This window comes from Mustela erminea, chromosome 2 (assembly GCF_009829155.1).
Source record: "Mustela erminea isolate mMusErm1 chromosome 2, mMusErm1.Pri, whole genome shotgun sequence".
Lineage (NCBI taxonomy): Eukaryota > Metazoa > Chordata > Mammalia > Carnivora > Mustelidae > Mustela > Mustela erminea.
The window spans coordinates 37,369,425-37,392,777 of NC_045615.1; the positions used below are offsets into that span (position 1 = coordinate 37,369,425).

At 37.0% G+C, this 23,353-nt stretch overlaps 1 protein-coding gene across 11 annotated transcripts in view; it reads right to left on the reverse strand.

Annotated features, from left to right (window-relative positions):
* RAPGEF2 (Rap guanine nucleotide exchange factor 2) overlaps positions 1-23,353 on the reverse strand; it is a 240,894-nt gene that overhangs the window by 134,617 nt on the left and 82,924 nt on the right. For all 11 annotated transcript variants that reach the window (XM_032332649.1, XM_032332644.1, XM_032332640.1 and 8 more), the window contains exon 4: positions 9,126-9,209. In XM_032332649.1, coding sequence (XP_032188540.1) covers positions 9,126-9,209 — 84 coding nt within the window. The remainder of the gene's footprint in view (positions 1-9,125; positions 9,210-23,353) is intronic.

Genomic DNA, 23,353 nt, shown 5'->3' on the forward strand with positions numbered 1-23,353 from the left:
TTTCACAACTTCTCTCTCTTTTGTCAAAACTTTTAACCCGCTCTTGAACTCCCAAATCTACCCAATGACCTCTATAGCTTTTATCATAAGCTTGCAAAGAAGGTGAAGCTCTTTCACTCTTCCTAAAGCTAACACCTCCCCACCTTGTAGATCTCATCCACTTCTGCAATTACCTCTCCTCTTTCCGGTATTACCCATTTACCCCTCTCTACAGGATCATTTCTATCAACATACAAACACACACTAGCATCTTCTAGTTTTACAGAAACAAAACTCTCTTTACCTCACAAAAAACACCCAGCCACCACCCCATTTCCTTGCTCCTCTTCACAATGAATTTCCTGTAATGATGAAATTACTCTTTTACCAGTTCTTATTTTCCCTTTGTCCCCCCACCAACGAGCTCCACCATTTCACTGAGACTGGTTCACTCAGGTTACCTATGACCTGCCAGTGGCTAAATCCAAAGGTCACGTCTCTGTTCTCACCTTGGTGAAACTCCTTGCACACCAAACAAGCTGACCTTCTCAAACACTTACCTCTTGGCTTTGCTGACACACAGACAGGATCTTGGTGTTTGAACACTGTATTCTAGGCAGGCACACAGAGACAACTCAATAATATTTGTAGAATGAATAAGATAGAAGGATACACATATATAACTGAAGACCAGCAATTTAAGAGAGAGATGGATAGGACTCATTAATATTAATTAAGCATCAAGTTGAAGACTACCTTAAAAGGACAGAACTAATAGCCTTGGGTACTGTTTGGTGCTAGAAATAAGTTCTAGTCATTATGCTCATCACTTTTGATAACCATTTTGGTAAACAATTCTCCTAAAATATGAAAGTGTTAAGACACTGGCCCTTGTAGTGATTAGGTTTAATAGACTAACATTTCAAAAGAAAAACACATTTGTCATTATTTGTGGTAACTATCTCTTTTACTTACATTACTTAATCTATGAAGTAGAAGGCTTATGCTTATACTTTATCTCAATAAAGTATGTCAGTTGTTCTTTTTCTTTTTAAATATTTATTTTAGAGAGAGAGGAAGAGAGAGAGTGTGCGAATGCAGTGGGGAGGGGCAGACGAAGAGAGAATCCCAAGCAGACTCCACACTGAGCACGAACCCTATGTGGGGCTTGATCTCATGACCCGGAGAGATCAGGACCTGAGCCAAAACCAAGAGTCAGACACTTAATCAATTGTACCACCAAGGCACCCCAGGACATGTCAGGTTTTTAAAAACTGCCACTGGATTAGGTGTTGGCAAAATAACTGTAGAAGACTGATAGGAAACTGATTCACACAAACATCTACATTCATGCATATATGTGTATATTTTAATTATATATGCAAGTATATGTGTGTGTGTTTATATTTATAGATCAAATTGAACATTTATAAGTTAAAATAGAAGTAAATTTCTGGGGCACCTGGGTGGCTCAGTCAGTTAGGCACCTGACTCTTAATTTCAGCTCAGGTCATGATATCAGCATCATGAGATTGAGCCCTACTTTGGGCTCCAATCTGAGCGTGGAGACTGCTTAAGATTCTCTCTCTCCTTCCCTCCTGACCTGTCCCCAGCTCTCTGTTTTTTGCTTTTTTTTAAAAGTATATTTCTATGATTCCATGCCTAACCAACTACAGACCCCAATCACTAGGGTTCTGCAACATAACTGGTAATGGGTTGTATGAGACGTCTAAGATAAGTGTTTCTTATAACTTATTAGCCCTTACTAATTCTTCTATCATCCACTAACTTCAGAATATTCCAAATATGAATTAAATAAAATCTTATGATTTCTGTTAGTAGACAGGAAAGAAAGAAGGGAGGAAAGGTAGGAGGGGCAATTTTTTTCTTTTAAAGAAGTAAAAAACTTTTAGTAATGCTGGCTATAAAGAAAACTTCTGGGGGCGCCTGGGTGGCTCAGTGGGTTAAAGCCTCTGCCTTCGGCTCAGGTCATGATCCCAGGGTCCTGGGATCGAGCCCCACATCGGTCTCTCTGCTCAGCAGGGAGCCTGCTTCCTCCTCTCTCTCTGCCTGCTTCTCTGCCTGCTTGTGATCTTTGTCTGTCAAATAAATAAATAAAAATCTTTAAAAAAAAAAAAAAAGAAAGAAAACTTCTGAAAAACTTACATATTGTGTAATTTAATCCTCTTACAAGTTACTGATATTTCATCATGTGAGAAGGAAGGTATATAGGACCAATACATTACTTTAAAAACCCAATGAGGGCAGTTTTAAAGTGACTTAACAGTTTTCTTTTTCTTTCCTGTTTTTTTCCCCCGTTCCTTCTTTAGTAACCACAATTTCTCTTCCATGCTTGATCTATGCCACCACTGTTACGATCTGGCCACTAACTGAAGGTAAATCTTACCTGTAATACATAATTTCCAGAACTCTGATCTTCATCTTCCCTATATACCATTTGGATATATTTAATATTCAATAAAGTTACCCCTCCATAACATGATTTAGCAGTAAGTTATTTTCTAAAAGCCATATTTCATCCCCAATAAGGCATCATATAACACACTTGTCTTTCAAGAATATGATTTTCTAATCCTATACAGCTCTTTACATGAAATAAGGAATATTTGTGTTTTCGGTCCCTATCACATAAATATAGAATCATTCTTCCATTGTTTCACCCTCTTCTATTACTGAAAAACACTAGCAAGTTTCAGAGCAATCAATTAACTTATCATGTAGCACTGGCAAGCAGAAAGAAGGCCCGTGATTTTTTAAACTCAAGTAGCTCATTGTTTGTCATGTGAATCATAATGAGAATAGTATTTTAGCCTCTCAGAACTGATTAGTTAAATGTCTTGTTTCCCCACTTATCCTCATTATAGCTGCCAGCTCTAATTTAAAATGTGATTATTGAGAGTACCATAGCATAATTTTAATTTTGAAATCGTGGATACACTTGGTATCAATGAAAGAGAAGCACCACTTGTAAATGGACACAGCCGACATGATATAAATAAATGATGTGTGCATTTCTCCCAACCTCTTGTCAATGTTACAGGACACCTACCTTACCAACAATCCTAGCCTTTCCAACCGATTTAGATAGCTTTGTAAACTAGACCTCTCCGTAATGCCGCCATCACCAATGCTTCTGCAACTAGTTCACTCCCTAAAGTGTATGTCTGTTCTAGATAAGGGGTCCTATTCTACTCAGTCCACACAAGCTTTTGTTTATGTATGAACTGCCCTCCTTCAGTCCTGCTTCTGTGCCATCACTCATGCTCTTTACTGTGTCCAGATCTCTGCAACCACTGTCCAACAATCTGAATCATAAACCTAACTCAAAATTCACTTCCTTCCGAGCTACTCTTGATTACCACATACATTACAACACCACTAATCTTGGAAGGGATTCTGCATTCTGTGTGGTCTTTGCTGGATCAGTTTACACTGTATTATCTAATGAAGACCTAGGCAATTTTTTCATGTTTTACATAAAAAAGCCTCAACTCCCTAACCAGCTATCAAATTACATGACAGCAGGGAGTAGACCATATTGCTTCTTTTGCATACTCCAGAACTTAATTCAGAGACCATACAGCAGGACTTACTTAATTTCAGCTTCAACTACTATTTGAAATGACATGGAAAAAGGCCTTGAAATTTAAAGTCTACCAAAACTATTTTAGAATGAGAGAATAACCCATAAATATGAAAAGGACCTATGAGCCAACACTAAATGTTGATGGCATTTCAATGTTTAGCAGTTTCTATGGACAGTGCTTTGCCAATTACAGACATAATCTCTTACTATACTTAGAGTGTACAAGTGTACTTGTCCCACTAGGTCTGCTGCCCGACAACCTGGTACCTAGACACTCACATCCACGTATCGGAAGCCTCCACCCCTCTCTCCCCAATTCCTCTGGCTCCCAGTTTTTATTACAACCCATTTCTTGGCATCTTCAAAGTTTCTAGACTATGGTTACCTTGGGCTTAGCTTTTCCTTCAAACTTATAGCTGCTGATACAAAGTGAAGAGATTTTTTTTACTAACTGCTCTGTATATAAAAAATATAGAAAGTTTTTACCTCTCAGAGCAATAAAAATAGTATTTATGCTTAAATATGGTATGCATGATCACTTCTATTAAAAGGTCCTTCCTTGAAGGCTTCTATGATAAAATTGATTCTATTGAGAAAATCATGTTCAACACTTAAATAAAGTGACATTTTTCCCCCAAGATTGTGATCAATGTAAACCCAAAGGAGTGTTTTATAACAATAATGTTTAAATATCTAGCATTGTTTTTTGCAAACAAATGTAAAATGATTGATAAATTACTAGAAAAAGATTCCAATGCTGTGAGTTAATGTCTTCTTTACTAACAATCCAAAGAGCAAGTGAAAGTTTAGAAGCACAGTCTATCTTTAATACCTGCATTAAGATTCTCAGCCTTTCAAAGAAGCCAGCAGCCAAAACACAACATATTAACCCAAGTTATTAAATTATGACTTTGTTACAAAATAGGTCTCAGCATTCATAGGATGGGACAATTTTAAAAGTGAGAAAATTTGAAGTATATAATAATTTCTATTAAAGTTCCATAAATATACTGATTTAGATGACAATAGAACAATGAGCATTTTTAATATCCTTTTTTAAAGATTTTATTTTTTTATTTATTTGATAGACAGAGATCATAAGCAGTCAGACAGGCAGGTAGAGAGAGAGGAGGAAGCAGGCTCCCCGCTAAGCAAAGAGCCTGATGCGGGGCTCAATCCCAGGACCCTGAGATCATGACCTGAGCCGAAGGCAGAGGCTTTAACCCACTGAGCCACCCAGGCGCCCCTGAGCACTATTAATATCTTTCTTCCCATTATGCAGAATAATCAAAATTACAAAAAACCAAAAAAAACCCACTTCTAAACCTGCAACTTTATATAAGACAATTTTCATCTACTGCTTTCCAGCCTCACTGTTACTGCAAAAACAATGCCTTTGAAAAAATTAAGGGGGAAAAATTCCTTCCTCAAAATATTTCCCCACCCTCTGCCTGTCACTGTCTTAACAGATCAACTTACTATTACCGTGGACACCACCTGTACCACCTAGTGACTGCCGCACTTTGCTTATAGGACTGGAAAACACATCCAGTTTACACTGCTTCTATATTCATCTGTAACAAATGTCCCCTCCGACATTTTACTAAATGAGAATGAGAATTCCTTTGCTGCATTCCTAAATTACCCTGCTCACCATCTTTCTGATGAAAGAAACTGAATTTATTTCAAATAAGACTTTAAGAAAAACATTACTATAAATCATACATTGCTTCAAGACTACAAATTTTACTCCAAATAACAATTAAGCCCTATCTTAGGGCAACATTTTATGTAACAACATTATAAATGACATTACGGCCACCTGTACAAATACCAGTGTTTCAAAAAGTGATACATTTCTAATAGATTTATAATAAAACTCATAAAAACATTTACATCACTTAAATTGCTTGGAATAGGAAAGAGTGAGTAAGTTGTCACTGGTAGTCTCAAAGGAATTAATAGACTCCATAAATGTTGTAATTCTTATCACAGAAAAATCCATGTTTTTAACAATCACAGTAAAGGTATGCAACCGCAATTAACTTTATCTAAAAAAAAAAACAGAATTTCTTTTTTAAAACCATAAAATGCTGACCTAAATGTCAACTGAGGAATTTAATAAAGCAAATGAAATCTGGAAGTCAAATGACAAACTTTTTGCAACATATATCATCCTTCTCACTTGATGATATGAGGTGTCAAAGCAATTCCGTAAGAATTAATTAAAAATATAAAAATGTTTTTCAAAGTACTGTGATTCAAAACTAACTGTTTAGGCTGAATTAGCTGTCAACAGGAGTTGAAACTTTTAAGCAAATGAGCTGGTTACTTATTATATATACGAATAAACAATTTCCTGGATAACATGATAAAAATACAGTAAGCAAGGAGAATCATCTGTGCACTAGTTGTTTTATAAATTAGACTGCTACTAACACGTCCACCCATATTATCCTCTAATCAAACCTCAACATTCTCTGCAGAAAGAAATATATATGAATCACTAATGTCAACCTTTAGCATAGCACCAGCAGAGACCCCTTATTAAAACAGTATCGGCACTATTCCTAAGGCAACATCACCAAAGGAAACAAACAACTTAGAGCAAATGTCACAGGTGCAACATGAAGAAACAGCCTATATATAGTACTAGTTGTCATTCAGACTGAAACACCATTCCTTCCTTCATCCCGTTAAAGTACTGGCTTGCAAGCATTTGACATCCAGCCAGAGAAAGAGTTACTTATGTCATCTTTTTAAATAATTGGACATAGGGTCCAATGTGTTCATAAAATAGGTCTGAACTGCAAGTCCTCTTTCTTCTAGAACAGCAGTTTTCTGAACACTAGGTTCCCTCTCCAGCAGTTAGAACAAGCTGTTACTTGACTAGTTAATTATGGCTGGTAGTCAAAAAAGATCATCACAGGCTCCTTCATTCTTCTAGGACCTCAGTCTACAGATTCAGTTTACACAACAGACCTTCCATCAAAATAATGAAGTCACTAACCTCTGTTCTCTTTTAAGATGAGTTAATTTCAAATGACAGCCATTAAAGCAATATTTATAACAAAAAGTATCAAAAATGTACCTTTACATTTATTAACTTAACTACGGAATGTTCAAATAACTGAACAATTAAACAGACATTAATATGCATAAAGTGTAAGCCTTTTAGAGTTTTTAGTATTATAAGGCAACATATATGGGTGCACATAGTCTTTAATTGAAATAAACAAGATATTAAATTGTTAAAGTATGCTCTTAAGTATGCAGAATGCATACATTTAAGACTAGCTAGGAAAACACTAGAATATTACAGAATGATTATCTTGTATAGGAGATTATAGGTGACTTTTTCCTTCTCTTCATCTTTGTTAATTTATACAGTAATTATTATTACTTTTTACATTAAAATTATACATAATTTTAAAAATATAACAATGTTTAATTATTGTTTGCCTATACATTCTTCAAAGTCTCCAAAAAGGGACCAAAATGAAGGTCCTATATTTGAAGGAGAAGAGTACTGTTACTCAATTTGCCATTCCTCTGGAAAACAGAATTCCTACAATTACAGGAGCTGGTTCACAGGGACACTACAGGCTTTCTAGGCACAATTCTAGGAGGTACAACCACCCGCCATCCTCTCCTGCCAGTTTCATCAGTCATGAAATGCAGATGATAATTATACTTACCTCAAAGGGTAGCTGCAATATTAAATGATTTCTCACACACACACATACACACACGTATTTAGGATTTAAAATGGTTACCTAGTAAACAGAAAGCACTATCAAAACCTTAGCTATTTTTCTGTCATCATTGTATTACTACTACTGCCACCACCAACGCTATCACCATTACTTTAACTACTGCTACTATAAGAACAACAAACAAAGGCAACAGAGCCTCTCTCCCTCATGGGGCGATTTTCCAAAGAGAGTAAGGCCTACGGATCGGCTCTCAGAGAATGGCAAAGAGGCCTGGGAATTGCACCAGAGATTGTTTTTCAGTAGCTGCAATGAGCCTCTGGCACTTGTTCACTACATTCTGGCCTGCAAAGGCCATCCCAACACCTTCTAGTACCACACCCAGGCCTGTATAATCTCTCCCTGTCTCACTGACTCTGACATTTTATAAAAGTTTGTTCATATCTTTATTTTTAAGATTTTATTTATTATTTATTTGACAGAGAGAGAGAAATCACAAGTAGGCAGAGAGAGAGAGGGGAGGAAGCAGGCTCCCCGCAGAGCAGAGAGCCCGATGCGTGGCTCAATCCCAGGACCCTGGGATCATGACCTGAGCCGAAGGCAGAGGCTTTTAACCCACTGAGCCACCCAGGTGCCCCTGTTCATATCTTTAAAATACATTCCTAACATCTCCTCTGACCCATTCAGAATTATTCAAGAACATACTTTAATATTTTTGTGAGAGAGTTAGGGTAGAAGAAGGGTAGATGGTCATTATGCTTTAATCAGTTTTGCCTATTTAAATATTTATTTAGTAAATTTAAAGAAATATATTTATTCTTTTTATTTATTTATTTTATTTATTTATTTTTTTAAAGATAGTGTGTGTGCATGGGCACACAAGGCGGAGGGGAGAGGCAGGGAGAGAATCCCAAGCAGGCTGAGCCCAATGTGGGGCTCCATCCCACAACCTTGATCATGACCTGAGCCAAAATCAAGAGACAGAGGCTTAACCGACTGAACTACCCAGGGAACCCTTAATCAGTTAAAATTTTAAACACTTTAGTCAAAATAAAAATATTCAATTGTGAACAAAAGACAACTGGGGTGAAAAATAATGAGTAAAACTTAGTGGCTGACACGCTCAATCAGCGAACTTAAACATAGGCGGCCACATGTGTAACAAGTAAGTCCTAACCCTCTTTGGTCATAGCTGATTGGAACTAGGTATGCATCTGTTCCAAGCCCAGCCAATGAGAATGTAGACTAAAGAGTCCAAAGAAAAGATACAGGCACTACCATCAAATGACATAATCATTCAGAACATAAAGTCATAAATCAACAGTCAGCATATCCAAATCAAAATCACAGGAAGAAAGGCATTAACAGCCTTAGAAAGCAGGAAGCCAGTCCACAGAGAAATGCAAGAATGAGGGACCATATGGTCCTGAGAAGCAGAAAAGTTGACGACAGTCCCTGGCTTTCTATTTCTGGTCCCATGTGGTCTCAGTGAACTTTCTTTACTTCCCTTCAGATGTTTATGAGACTGCTTGTTACAGAGGCAGAGATGAACAAATGTGCCCTAAACCAGCCTGACAGTATATTCCTGTTTATAACAAATGGACATGTAACCAGCACATCTTTTTTTCTATTTCTTGGTTAAAGAGATTGGAATAGTGATTAAACGTAAAATAGTCCTTTCTTAAAGATCAATGCCCCCAAGGTACTACCTTGCTTTGTGTCAGCAGAAGAGGAAACAGGAAGACAAGAATTCCGCAAAAGAACTCAATTCTGCAAAAGGATTTTAAGCTTCATGGATAATCTGTTACATAATATTTATACAGTACCTGCTTCTTGGAAGAAACATGGATTCCTTAATGAACACGGAACCAGATAGAAGGATATACCAGCAGGTCCCAATATCATCAGGACTGGAAAAAAAGATAACAAAATCAGATGATTATCTATGACAACAACAAAATTAAAACAAACATAGCACAAAGTATAGGACCCATTTTCCTTTCAGAATCATGAAGAATGATGAAATAGCATAAAACAAGTACATAAAAACACCATTTCATTTTTTAAATCATCTTTTATCCCCCCAAATAAGCTAAAGATACTTATCAGTATATTTAAATGTTTTAAATATTCCTTAGACCTATTGCACCTACCATCCTGAGTTTTATCTTTTAATTTTTTTGACTGAAAACACTTCCCTTCTTCAAAAATCAAAATATAGAACAGTAAACAGTGAAACTCGGTCTTCAAAACCTTTTCTCCAGTCTACCAAGCTCCCACATTTTTCTACCACACTTGCTGGATATTCTTTCAGATTTTTTTATGTGTATGCACAGAAAAATGGACATATATTCTTATTCCTTCTACTGTCTTTTCTTTCTTTTTATGGAAAGACAGCACACTCTAGAGAGATCTGTGCTCTTAGAGATCTTTTTATGAGAGTACAGCTTTCTTGTGGATGTGCCATATTTGCTTTAAGCAACCCCGGTGACAGTCATTTCTGTTGTTTTTAATCATTTGAAATTATTTAAAAATAATAAATCAAAAGTGCAATGAGTGACCCCTGTGCATACATTACTGACTATAACTGGTAACCAGAAGTGCAACTGTTGGGTCAAAGGGCACGTACACTGTAATTCTGATGAGTATCAGACTGTCCTCCGCAGGTGCGCAGCAAGTTACCTGTATACTTCCACACAGCTTTACTAATATATAGTATAGTCTGATATATCAGTTTAACAAATGTTTCACAATTTTATGAGGAGGGCTATTCTAGGTGCTTAGAACACTTCAGGGAACACCCCCACCAACAACAAAAAGTCCCTTCGCTTATGGAGCTTATATTCTGGTGGGGCAATACAGATAATAAACAAGAAAAACAATGAAATGGTAAATGACAAATCAGTGCTCTGGGGAAAGAAATTACTATAGTTTAAGGAAAATGGGAGGGTGGGTGTTATAGTTCCAAATGGCTGGGCAAGGCACGTCTCACTGAGAAGAGCACATTTGGGCAAAGGAGCTGACAGCCTACTGGGTTCCTAAAAAACCAGCATTCCAGGCAAAGGGTGAGGAGGATCCAGTGTTACTGCAAAGGCTGACATGGCCCGAGCGAGGGGGACAGTGTGGTGTGGCTGCTGCACAGTAGGTGAGGGGTAAGCCACTGGGGGTCATAAGTAATTCTGCCATTCAGGCCTTTTATCAATCTTTTCATCTGTTTATGAAAATGAGATCTGAGTGCTTTTTTTTTTTTCATTTCTTTTTCTTCTTATTATTACAAGAGCATCTTTTTTCTTATTTTCATGAGTTGTATCTTTTCCTGTGAAATCAGCTTACTACCTTTAACCAACATTCTATTAAATTGGGGGACTTTTTCTAATCTAGAAATACTTGATAAAAATTAACCTTTTTAAAAACACATACTGTGAATAATTTTTTCCTGCAGTTTCGTGCTTTAGCCTTTATGCTTTTTGCCGTGTTTAAGTTATTTTATTTTATCCAGTCAAGTGCACCAAACTTACAAGTTAAAATAAAGGCTTAGCTACTATGAAAAAAAAAAAAAAAAAAACCAAAACCAAAAAGCTAAACAGAGTAATGGCTTAACCAGGAGGGAGTTCATTTCTCTCTCACACACATAATAACAGCCTTAGCACAAAGGCCCAGGGCTGATATGACAGTTCCATGGTATGGAGAACTCAGGCTCTTTCTATTATGTGGCTTAGTCAGCCCCAACCCACAACAATCACGTCATATTCTCAGCTGGCAGCTTCCAGTCTCACCAGCGTGTTTACATGCTAACCAGCGGAAGGGCTAGAAGGAAGTACAAAGCCTATCCCATTGCAGTTAAGAGTTCAAGGAAGCTGCATACTACACTTGTCTCACATCACAACGAATCACATGTGCGTTGCAAGGAGTCTTCAATCCCCCCGCCGCCAAGTTTTCTCCTTTTTGGGGAGTCGGTGCAAGGTGTGAATAGATCCCAAAAGTTTTTAAAGGACAATAAATTCTATTTCTAATTCTGAATAGTTATTTAAAACACCAATCCTTATCATGTAATCATTTTCATTTTGCTATCTGCTTCTAAACAAATCAACAGTTGATCATCGTTTCCCCGAAATCCAGTCTTACCTAATATCACAACTACTTAGTCCTCAATGGCAAGGCCTCATGATCATGTATAGGAACAATAGTGTCAAACAGAGTTTAGCTCCAATGAAACCATAAATGTTAAACGATTTCTCAAATGAAAATGCAAAGTACTGTACTTTGGAAATAACTCATATCCTTTTCTCTCCAGATTTTAATCATTAGCTTTTGCAATCTACAGTCATTTACCTAGTTTTGGGGGGAAAAACTTTCTTGTCTTTCTTAGCATATGGTGACAGCATTATTATTAAATTCTAATTTATGTCAAGTGAAACTGTGTTCTCTGAATTGCAAGCATAGCTTTAAAAACATTTAATAACAAGTAATAAAACATTGAAATGAAAAGAAAAAAACGAATTATTATGTAAACTTAATCTGCTCTTACAACGCTCCCTTTATCACCAAAAGGTTGGTCAAGAGAAATGAAATCTAGAAAAACAGGAAGTTAAGGTAGATCACTGCTTATTAACTATGTGGCCTTAGGCAAGTTACTAGAGCAACTGTAAGGATTAAACGAACAATGTTCATTAAATGCAAGTAATAATTATTGTAAAGCTTTTTATGATACACCATGGTCTAGATTAAATGTGACAGAGAATATAACAAACATTCATTGTTTTTCTAGCCATATATTCTGACTCCCTGAATGCCCATTCATTACCCTATAATTAGAGGTGATTCTTCTAGAAAAAACTTAAGAGATAAAGATAAGAAATTGATACACCCAAACTTTTCCACTTACTATAATTTTGTTTCCCTAATAGATGCGCTGTTTCCACTACCTTTTCCAAAAAACTCAAATGTTAACTCACAAGAGCTATATTTGCTTCCGCAAGAATTGGCAGAGGATGATCATTCAATTAACAAACATTTATTGAATTTGGGAAGCATTTACACTACACCAAATGCCAAATACAACCACTGCAATTTCTCTGAGTTGTCTCTTTTTTAAAGATTCAGGTTTTATAAAAGCACATCAGAACTAAGAAAACAAAAACAGTGAATTTTATTTTACCATGTTTTGGAAATAGCTGTAAGCTAGAAAATCCCTCCCACCTTCTCTTCCCACCCATCCCCCTCCGCCCCCCAGAACTCATGTTGGTTTGTGTTCCAAAAATTCCTTGCTGTGAGATGCCACCATAAAATCTGTTTTACATAGTCTTAATCATCCAGAAAATTCTCCTGACTTTGTTAGAAATCATCTACAATTATGCCTCAGGCAGGCAATGTTTCAGGATGGGATGTATCCTGCTTCTCTTCAAAGTCTGCAAATACTCCTTTCCCACAGTGCAGCTGCCGTTACCTGAGAGGTTTTATAGCATTTTACACATACAAAGTGATGATGTTTTTTCAAAAGAAAACATGAAGAAGTCAGCAGCAACAGCCTTAAACTTTTCTACACTTAAAGGGTAAGCAAACTGAATCCACGACCTCGCTTACAGACACACTAGCAATGAAGTTAGCTAACAGAAGACTGACTACAACAATAACAGTTATGCGGGACTAACGCTGGGATTTATTTTGTCCAGAGGTTCTCAAGTTTTAATACGCGTATGAATCACCTGGGATATGAAGTAAGAATACATGCTCCCAGGCTCTACTTATTCCACCCAAACCCACAGGCTGTAACTGTTAGGTGGGAAATAAATCACAGCACCTTTTAAACAAATATCCCAGGAGATTCTTATGTATGGAGATTGTCAACTTTGAAAAACCTTTAGAAAAACTGTCTCAGTATTAAGCCCCAACAACAACAAACAGCAAGGGAAAAAGTACAACTCTTACCACTATCTACGCAAATATGTTGCAGGTGTTGTATGCACCAGTGTTATTTTAATTTTTTCCTCAAATAATTGTTTTATGCTTTAAAAATATGAATTAAGGGCTAAAATTATGAGCTAAGGGGAAAGGCTGAATCTTAGAATAAACCTGATCGAGCATCTCCAAATAACCTAAGTTTTAACATCACCAGCAATGGGGAGAAGAGAGAAACCTCAAGATTAAAGAGGGACATATAGCAAAGTAGTACGTTACAGGTTTCTCTGATTAGCCAAACTGGACATGTACAAAAATAATTTTTTAGACTGAACTAAGAACTATAACAGACAACTGATTTGATGCCAATACAGCCCATTCTGCATCTATAAAACGAAAGCCACAAAAGCCTAAATGTATGACAAGATACTCTGAGAGCCTTTTTTTTTTTAATCTCACCAATGGCGAGAAAATGAACCTAAACAAAACAAAACAAAAACTATAAAATAAAAACAGACCATTACAAAATGATCGATTCACTCCCAGTATAATTAGGTAGAAGGACTCTGAAGTAATAAAAAATGAATGATGCCCTTTGAGAACCAAGGCTAAACCAAAATGGCAAGTACAGACTTAGCATAATGGGGAAGAGGTTAAGCATGAAATCTGGTGCCATTCTTCCCCCCACCTTACTGCCTTCTACTCCTCAACACAAACCCACCACTGCTGACTGGCTGCTTTCCTGTCTTTCCTTCCCATCTCTGCCAATTTGTCCAAGATGTTTGCCTTTCTCTACCTTCTTAATCACACTGTACCTGAAAGAAATGGCTCAAATCCTATTTTTTTTAACTTATTTTTTATTTATTTTCAGCATAACAGTATTCATCATTTTTTCACCACACCCAGTGCTCCATGCAATCCGTGCCCTCTATAATACCCACCACCTGGTACCCCAACCTCCCACCAACCCGCCAATTCAAACCCCTCAGATTGTTTTTTTAGAGTCCATAGTCTCTCACGGTTCACCTCCCTTTCAAATCCTATTTCTTTTTTTTTTTAGATTTTATTTATTTTATTTGATAGACAGAGATCACAAGAAGGCAGAGAAGCAGGCAGAGAGGGAGGAGGAAGCAGGCTCCCCGCTGAGCAGAGAGCCTGATGCGGGGCTCGATCCCAGGACCCTGGGATCACTACCTGAGCCGAAGGCAGAGGCTTTAACCCACTGAGCCACCCAGGCGCCCCCAAATCCTATTTCTTAATTAAAACATTCTCACTCACCATTTTCCAAATTCTAAAATACTTATCTCATCCAATTTCATTCTATTTTATACTTTTCTCTATTGAATTCTTAGTCCTGAGGTATCTAGGTATCCTCCTCCAACTACTTGAACCTCCTTTTAGACAGGAACTGTGTGCTGTACCAGGTGGAAACTGGGCACCATTTCAGCTACTATTTGTTCAGGTAGAGCAGACCATGGCATGCTTCTGCTCATAACCCACCGTTCCCTAACAACAGATAGTCCAAACCTCTTAGCATAGAACGTAAGGGAAGCAATCTATTGCTCTGCAAAGTGCAAAGCCTTGGGAACATCTGTTCTTTCCCCCCAGCCATATGATCCTGGTGAAGTTAAATTCTAAGACTCTAGTTCCTCCACTGTAAAATGGAGATGTCGATACCTTTTTCACAGATTTAACAAAACAATATCTCTGCAGTGCCTTGTATATAAGTACACAAAAAAATACGAGTTCTCTTCGTCTCTTTTCTCCTATCATGACCCTTTCCAAAAGGTCCAACCTACAATTATACTTTGTGCTCCTAATCCCGAATATCCTATACAGCAAACTTCACCCAGTTCAGCCACACTACACTTTTTTTCCACCAATTCCTCAGGGCCTTTGAACAAATGTGCTGTTCCAGCTTCTAAACAGTACCTTTTATCGAGTAAACTCATTACTCATCCTTTGAATTCCAGGTTAATCACCACTTCCTCTGAGAAGTGTTTTAGTAGCTTTGAAATAAAGTGAGTCACTCTCCTCCTGAGTTCCCAGAGCATTTTGTACATGCCCATATTAAGCAGTTGCCAGTATCAGAATATTTATTTTAGGAGTCTTCCCCCATTAGTTTTTAAACTCCTCTAGTACTCACCAGTACCCCCAATACATACACTATACAATGCTTGACTGGCACTCAGCTATATTCTTAATGAATTAATTAATAATTTAATAGACACCAGCTCAGATGTGGTATTAAAGTGAAAGTCAGGGGCGCCTGGGTGGCTCAGTCGGTTAAGCGTCAGACTCTTGGTTTCCTCTCAGGTCATGATCATAGGGTCGCGAGATCTGGATGAGCAAGGAGTGGGCCCTGCGTTCAGCACAGAGTTGGCTTGTCCCTCTCTTTCCCCCTGTACTCATGCCCCACCCCCTCCAATCCCCTGCAAAAAATAAAGTGAAAGTCAAAGATGTAAGTTTTAATTTACTAGTAACTAGAGGAATGAAGCCAGGCTGAAAGAACTTCCTTAGCAATATCCTGTAGGTCCACACGGTGGCGATGTCTCCACGTGAAAGAGCTGTGTGTGCTGCTCCACATTCCATATTTAATAAAGCAGGAAGCTAATACAAGTGATCAAATCAAAGTTGACAAGGCGGTTGAAAGAACCATCATCAGCATCAAAAGAAAACTAACTCAGCAAAGATGGCTATTAGCAAAAAAATAACATGAAAAGACTACTTTATTCAGTTGTTAATAACAATACGAAAATTTAATGGTGTTTTGTGGAGCCCAATCACCCAAAAGAGCTGCTTATGGCAATGAAGGCAAGGAAAACAGAGAAGAAAGACTTGTAATCAAACAGGAGTGGCAGGAGGGGGCAGGCAGCTGTGCACAAAGATACTTGTCTGATTCAATATTCAGTTCAAAACAGACATCTAGCGGGGAGGGGTGGTGGCAACAAATAGAAACTTAAATACTGGTTAAGAATGGTACCCTTGCAAAACCCAAACGATTTGGTACCAGAAAGTAGTGCTTTCCCAGATGACCTACAAAATTAGGTATGAGGAGGGCATGAGCGCTACAAAAAGTGCACCCCCCATTATAGCAGATCGAGTACCATATGGCACTAGCACAAGTCAGAAGTGATCCAGGGGAGTGTAGAAGAATCTCCACAGTGCTTTCTACTGGCAGCATTAACAAAACATGAAAATCATGGGGAATAAGGATGGCCACCCATTCAGGCAAGCATCAGTAAAGTATGCACAAATAGTGGTTAAGAAGACCATTCAGGGAAGAGGTGGTACATGGCAATCACAGAGAGGCTAAGTACAACCAAGACCTCAAACACCAAACATCCATTTTTTGGATATTTTAGAAAGGATGTTATACCACAATCAAACATCAAAGCTGCTGGCATCCAAGAGATGCAGAGACAGGATTCTTACCACCTTTATGTGGGCGACTGGCTCCACATCTGTGGCAAAATATCAGAGAGGGGGGTAAAAAATGAAGACTAACAAAAGTTCCGATAACTAAGTACAAACAACTAACAAGGAGTCTCAGAGGGCCAGCCACCAAGTGGCCCAAACTAGAAAAACACCTGTTTCTTCTGTATCCACTGAGCAGCAGCATCCAACCAGAGGATAAAACCAGAAAACAGAAAATCTTCCCACTTGTTTCTCCTTCTCCCCAACCTATCGTCACATTCCTTTTGCACCTCCCAACCCCCAAGACTTTCAATCGAAGCCGTCTGCTGAAGTTCAGGCCCTCACTGCTGCTTACCTATGCTGCCATTATACTGTTTTGATGGGCTTAGACTTATACTCTCAAAATACAGGATTACGCCAAAAACTAACCAGAAAATGACTCTACTTATTTACAGCAAATTATTCTCTGTTCTTTTACAGGGGTCAGGCAGTCAGTTCACCTCAGAGGTTTTCAATATGCACTTGCGAGCCCCTTGGGACAGTCCAACCCTCCTCCAACCATAATAGCTACTGCTATTGAGCTAAATAGGATTTCCCTTGAACAAAGTGTTCCATGGCTTAAAAAAAGAAATTCAAACAATGGCCACCTTCCAATATACAGATGGCTTTTCAGATACACAATAATTTTAATCTTTTTCAAATACATTACATCACTTTTATTACTGAATTTAGCAAAAAGTTTAATCATAAGTTGTTTTTGGTTTTGGCTCTTCTGATGGGACTGTAAGCTGAAAGACAAAATACGTATGATTTATTTTTGTATGGCCAATGACACAAAGTAAGCTCACCAAATAAATTAATGCAACACAGCATTATAAGTGACCTTAACAATATTGGGTCAAAGAAAAATGAACCCACACCATTTTTATTAAGGCACAAAATATAACATATATTTTAGAGCTCTACCAAGAGTTACAACTGCTTGGCACTCATATTCCTAACTTATCGAGAAGCAATATTTTGTCATAAAATCATACTTCATAATATTTAATAATATATAAATACATAAATTCCCATACTTACAAAAACATTTAAAAAATAGAGGGTAACTTTGTATTCTATTTCCTAAGAGTTCTAAATTATAAGGAAGTTATTTTACTTTTATAAATAAAAACCTTGAAGGAAACACCTTACAACATTAAGTTTTTCAGAAAATCCTTATTCTCTACTCAAAGCGCTCAATTATAGAAGCTTAGTACCATGAAAAAGTAAACAGAATCAGAAGAACTCTGAAAACTGATGAAAATATTAAGCTATTTCAGCTTTAGTTTGAAAAAAAAAATGTATTTTGAAAATATAAGGAATATAGTAGGCATCCATTTTTTTAAAATTATAATTTACTTAACCAGCAAAATGAACACTATAAACTTTGAAGAACTAATAAAGCCAGAAATCCTATAGGCTCATAAATGGAATCATTCTTAAACATAAAATTCATTTAAAAAATGAAATGAAGGAGTGATGCCTTGGTAGCCTTGAAGTTACTCAAAACACTTTTTTTTTAATGAAAAAAAAATTCAATGTGGATTACATATTTATTACAATATATCGTTCATTCAGGTACATTAAGGGTGGAGGGGTATTTTGGAGGGCTCAAGAAACAATTTATCAAATTTAAAAGACCAGACAAATCTGAAAAATTAATGGTTTTGAAAACTACCAATGGGTCATGAAATTAATTACAAAGCTGTGTCTTTTAGACTTACACATTACAGTTGGTTTTGTTGTTGTTGTTGTTGTTTTTTCCCACAACAAACCTGTTCCTCGACTAGAGAAAACTGGTGCTCATAAATTAAAGAGAATTGTAGAAATCCTGAAATGGAGTCAAATCCAAAGCCAAATCTGCCCAACCCACTAAACAAGGTCCTGGGGTAAGTGCAATAATACTGCCTAACAATTTATAGCACTATTAACCTGTACTTATCAGAAAGCAGGAAGCCTTATTTACCAACACAAAGAATCTCACATCAAATATGCAGTCAGCTCTTTTATTACAAAATGAGACCATAAGGAAGGTCTTTATTGGCTGAGCTAGAAAAGGAGTATCTTCCTTTGAAATAAATTAAAAAAAAAAAAAAACAGATTAATGCAAATTTCTGTACTAGGCATGGCAAATGTAAACCACAGTCCTTGCCCTGAGAGAGTTTAAAATTAAATACAGTTTTGAAAGTTATTTACTCTTCCATTCACCACAAAACCAAAACATTTTTATTGAAAGACTACTAGTAAATATTAAAATACCAATATTGCTAAGAAGCCCTCAAGTATTACCATATGTACATAAAACAATCTTTCTAAGTAAGTCCATATGTTGGTGTGCATACATACACACACACAGGGGTGTGTGTATTTGAATTCTCATACTTACATAGGGCACATGAGTACCTCACAACATGCCAAGCTTGGTGGCCAAACATCCTTGTACTACAATTCTATGCACAGGCTAATTCTTTAAAAATATCATTCCTTTGTATAAATGAAAATCTTAGGTTTCACCATTTTCTTCATACACACATACAAGTATAGCAAAATTATGGAAACATGGCCAAGAAAGATACTTAAAAATTGTGATTATATGTTGCTAGGAAAGAAAGGAGATGTGAAATATTGGGGGGTTTTTTAGGGTTGGTTTGTTTTTTAAAGTGGGGAGCTAATGCAACCTAAATAATCGATGGGTAATGTAAAATAAAATAAATGGTTGGCTACATCAGAAAGGAAAAAGTAGGACAGTAATTGGATATGTGCCAAAGAGTCAAAGAAGAACATTCTTATGGATAGCAGAGACTGAGACAAGAGTCTGTACGGATGGGGGCAGGAGGAGAGGTCAGCAGCTCAGGAGAAAAGAGGAATAACCACCCTGGGCAGGGAAATGGACCTTTCTTTCCCCTGGAGGGATGGGAGAAACAGGAGGCACCAGCAGCCAGACAAATTGGGCATTTGAGAACAGAAAGTGAAGCCTGAAGCAAAATCCCTTGACAAGGAGTGGGAGTGCTTGGTGGCCTTATAGAGAAGTAACAATTCAGGATAGCTGCTGTAAAAACAGGAAACAAGTCAACAAATGAAAAGACCGCTACAAGCAATAAGGGCTGAGGCTTGAGGTTCTAAATTGCACATTTACAGATTTAAATCAAAATACTTGAAGAGACTCAATAGCCCTCAATGAAGCTTTTCTTTTCTTTTTTGAAACAATTTCCTCTCCTGCAATAAGGAAAGAAACTCCTTCACAAAATGCTATGGAAACTCTTTTGGAAACTAAAGGATTCAGGCAGACATATATGTGGAAAATGAGCACAGAGATAGAGTTACACATATTTATACTGTGGATATGTGATGTGTGTGTACACTTATGAAAAGCTGTAATGGATGAATTTCTGATCCAAAGGCTTTTAGCACTTTAAATGTATCTATAAATTAAAACAAGGATGGTTGGCCACTAAAGAAAAACTAACGCTGAAAGGACACATTGTTTATCTCATTTCTGGAATTAAATTCTTTAAGTAAAATATCTCTAAATTAAAGTCCATCAGCTTAGGAATTTATATTATCAAACTCTATTTCCCAAGTGAGCAAAATACAGATAAAATATAGCAGATAACAAATGAAAGGAAGGCAGAAATCACCTGATATTCTCATCCACTGTATAAAGTTCAACTAATTTGATCTTTCTAGTACAGAAAAATACTAGAATGTAAATGGTCAGTTCTAAATTTTTTAAAGTTCAATTTCATCAGAACCACAATTCTCCCCCTAATCTCGATACAATTTAAAACGCATTTCTGTCATCCGGTTGGTTTATGCTAAAACTGTAACACCTTGGCAGTTAGACATTACTACCATAATGCTTTCCTAACGAAAGTCTAAAGCAACTAAAAAATTGGGAGACCAAAACGCAAATTATCAAAACACTGATGACAACAATGACAGTAGCAGCTAACTTTTTTTTTGAAGATTTCTTTTTTTTATTTTAGGGGGAGGGGAGTAGGTGAGGAGAGGGACAGAGGGAGAGAATCTCAGCAGACTCCCTGAGAAGCAGCTAAAATTTTTATGCACTTACTGTATATGCAATGCTCTACATACTTTATACACAGTACTGATATTGTTCTCACACCAACACTACAGAGTAGGTACTATTATTATTGTTCCCATTTTATAGATGAGAAAAAAGAGGTACAGAGTTGGATCAAAAGAATACCATATTTACCTGGTGAAATTATTAAAACCATAGACTTAGAAGTTACCAACACACAAACAGAATAAGAAAAAGAAAATACTCATCACTGGGTCATAAAACCAAAGTCTCAAAGTCTTTGATATTCTGGCTACACTACATTCTTAAAGCTTGAGGGAGAACAAGAACAGACAAGTCATTTCCCTCATGAGTTAATAACAACAGGTCCCCCAAAGAGGGATAGTATTAAGTTATCATAGACTTATATGTACCACAAATACAAATGTTCTTTAATTTTCCAAACTGCATTTACCTGAATGGCTAACAGCAGAAACATGTCTATTCAAAGATCACAACAGAAAACGTTCTAATTATGCTTCATCATAAGATTGGCCAATACTAGGGATCTGATTAAGTGATCTACAATTAGTCTCTGAATTTTTGGTCTTAGGAAATCATGATATGCACAGACTTTTCATTGTTACTAATGCTGTCACCTTACTCTAACTAGTCAAATATGAGCAACTGCTACAATCAACTTTATATACAAATTCTAGCCTAAATGCAATCTATTTAGGATTATCTAAAACATGGCTTTGCATTATCAGCATAATTCACATTCACTGTCTAAACTGAGTTAAAAAAAAAAAAAAACTCAGGTATATTTAAAGACACTGTAAATTACCTGCAGTTTAAATGAATAATAAGTAATCACTGCTAGGGACTCAAGATAATAGAGGCAGAATGGATGGTGGGTTTCCACCACCTCAGGGAAACCCGGCAACAGGGAGAGATGATGTGCTCATACTGACTCACACAAAAGCAATAGCATTTCTCAGCGTGCCATTTCTTACCATGGCATGAAAATGGCCAGTAAAAGCTGGTGAGTGGTAACAGCTAAAGTGACAGAATCACCAGGTCTAGGCCCAAATCCAGATTCCACTTTCAACAATGAGACCTTGGCAAGTTCCAAGTTCTTTAGCCCCTAAAAGCCTAAGCTCCTTCATGTGTAAAACTAGGGTGATGATAACATCTACCCCCAAAGGCAAACTATAAGAAGTTAATGCATGTAAAGCACTTATTAGACTATGTGGGAGATAGGAAGTCCTTGTTCAATGTCTGCTATGACCTCATCATCAATACTACCAAAACCACGTTTTTGGGTGGGGGGGTGGCGGGTGCGTGACAATAAAGGAATAGAGTTGACACTTCCTGCCACTAGACTGCTTCAATAAATGTTACTAATATTCCTCAGAAATTTCCAACCCTGACATTTGTACATCCCATTCCACTGATAGCTTCTAATTGCTCCTAAAAGAAACAAATATTCTAAAATATTTATATCTTAATTTCTTCAAGAATAAAATACGTTAAAGGCATTTGCCTCTTGTTAGTTTTCCCATTAACAAATACATCCTGGTTACTTACTATTCTTCTATACTTGATATACATTCTTTTAATTTCTAGACTAGATATTTACAAATGCCTGTTAAACAGTCTCTAGATGTCATAGTTTCCTACATTATAACCTAAGAATCATCCTAGATCAGATCAGATCAGATCACCTATCCCTGACTCCCCCCCCTCAATTCCTTCAGTTAGCCTCAGTCCAAGCTTTACTACTTCAATTGTCTCCTCACTAATCTCCCTGCCCAGCCACTCAATCTAATCCACCTCTGTATTTTCAGAGAGACACAGGTATCATCTTTGAGGGGAAGGATGGGGAGGCACTTGGTCATATCATTTTGCTGCTTGAAAACTGGCCACATGGCTACAGATTAAAACAGATGTAAGAAAAACACCAACCAATAAATAAACTGTAAAAAAAAGAAAAAAAAAGATTTTTTGAGACAAAGAGATTTTGAATGTTATCATAATATTAAAGAATAATTTTTTTTTAGGTTTGATGATAGTATTGTGGTTAGGTTTTTTTTTTTTAAGTCTTTATCTTTTAAAGATAAAGATACATACCAAAATTGATATGGATGAATTGTTATGTCAGGATTTACTTATAAATAATCCAGCTGGAAGTGGGAGAGGGGGAGTAAGAGATGAAGCCTAATTGGCCATCAGTTAACAATGTTGGATGATACATACATGGGGGTCCGTTATACTGCTGTCTTTAATATTGTGAACATTTACAATTTTCCATAATAAAATGTTATTTAGAAGGGAAAAAATTCATTTCCAATTGCCTAAAGAATCACAACTGGTTATTTTTAACAACACATTTACAAGCAAATTATGACTGTGGCCTGACTTCTCAATTTGTTATCTTGATGCCCACCCACATGTCAGTGGTCCTAAACTTGCCACAGCATTCAGAACATCAGATCAGGCCCTTTCCCTCTCTGTGTTCCCATATTTACTCTTCCTTCTGCCAAGAAAGTCTCTCTAGACCACCAGATATACTTTTGAGACCTAGTTCAAAGGGCCACTTCTCTAAGACTCCCCATTCCCTTCAGGGCTTCCCTTGCACTTCTTCAGCCCTTAGTACCTATCCATTTTCTC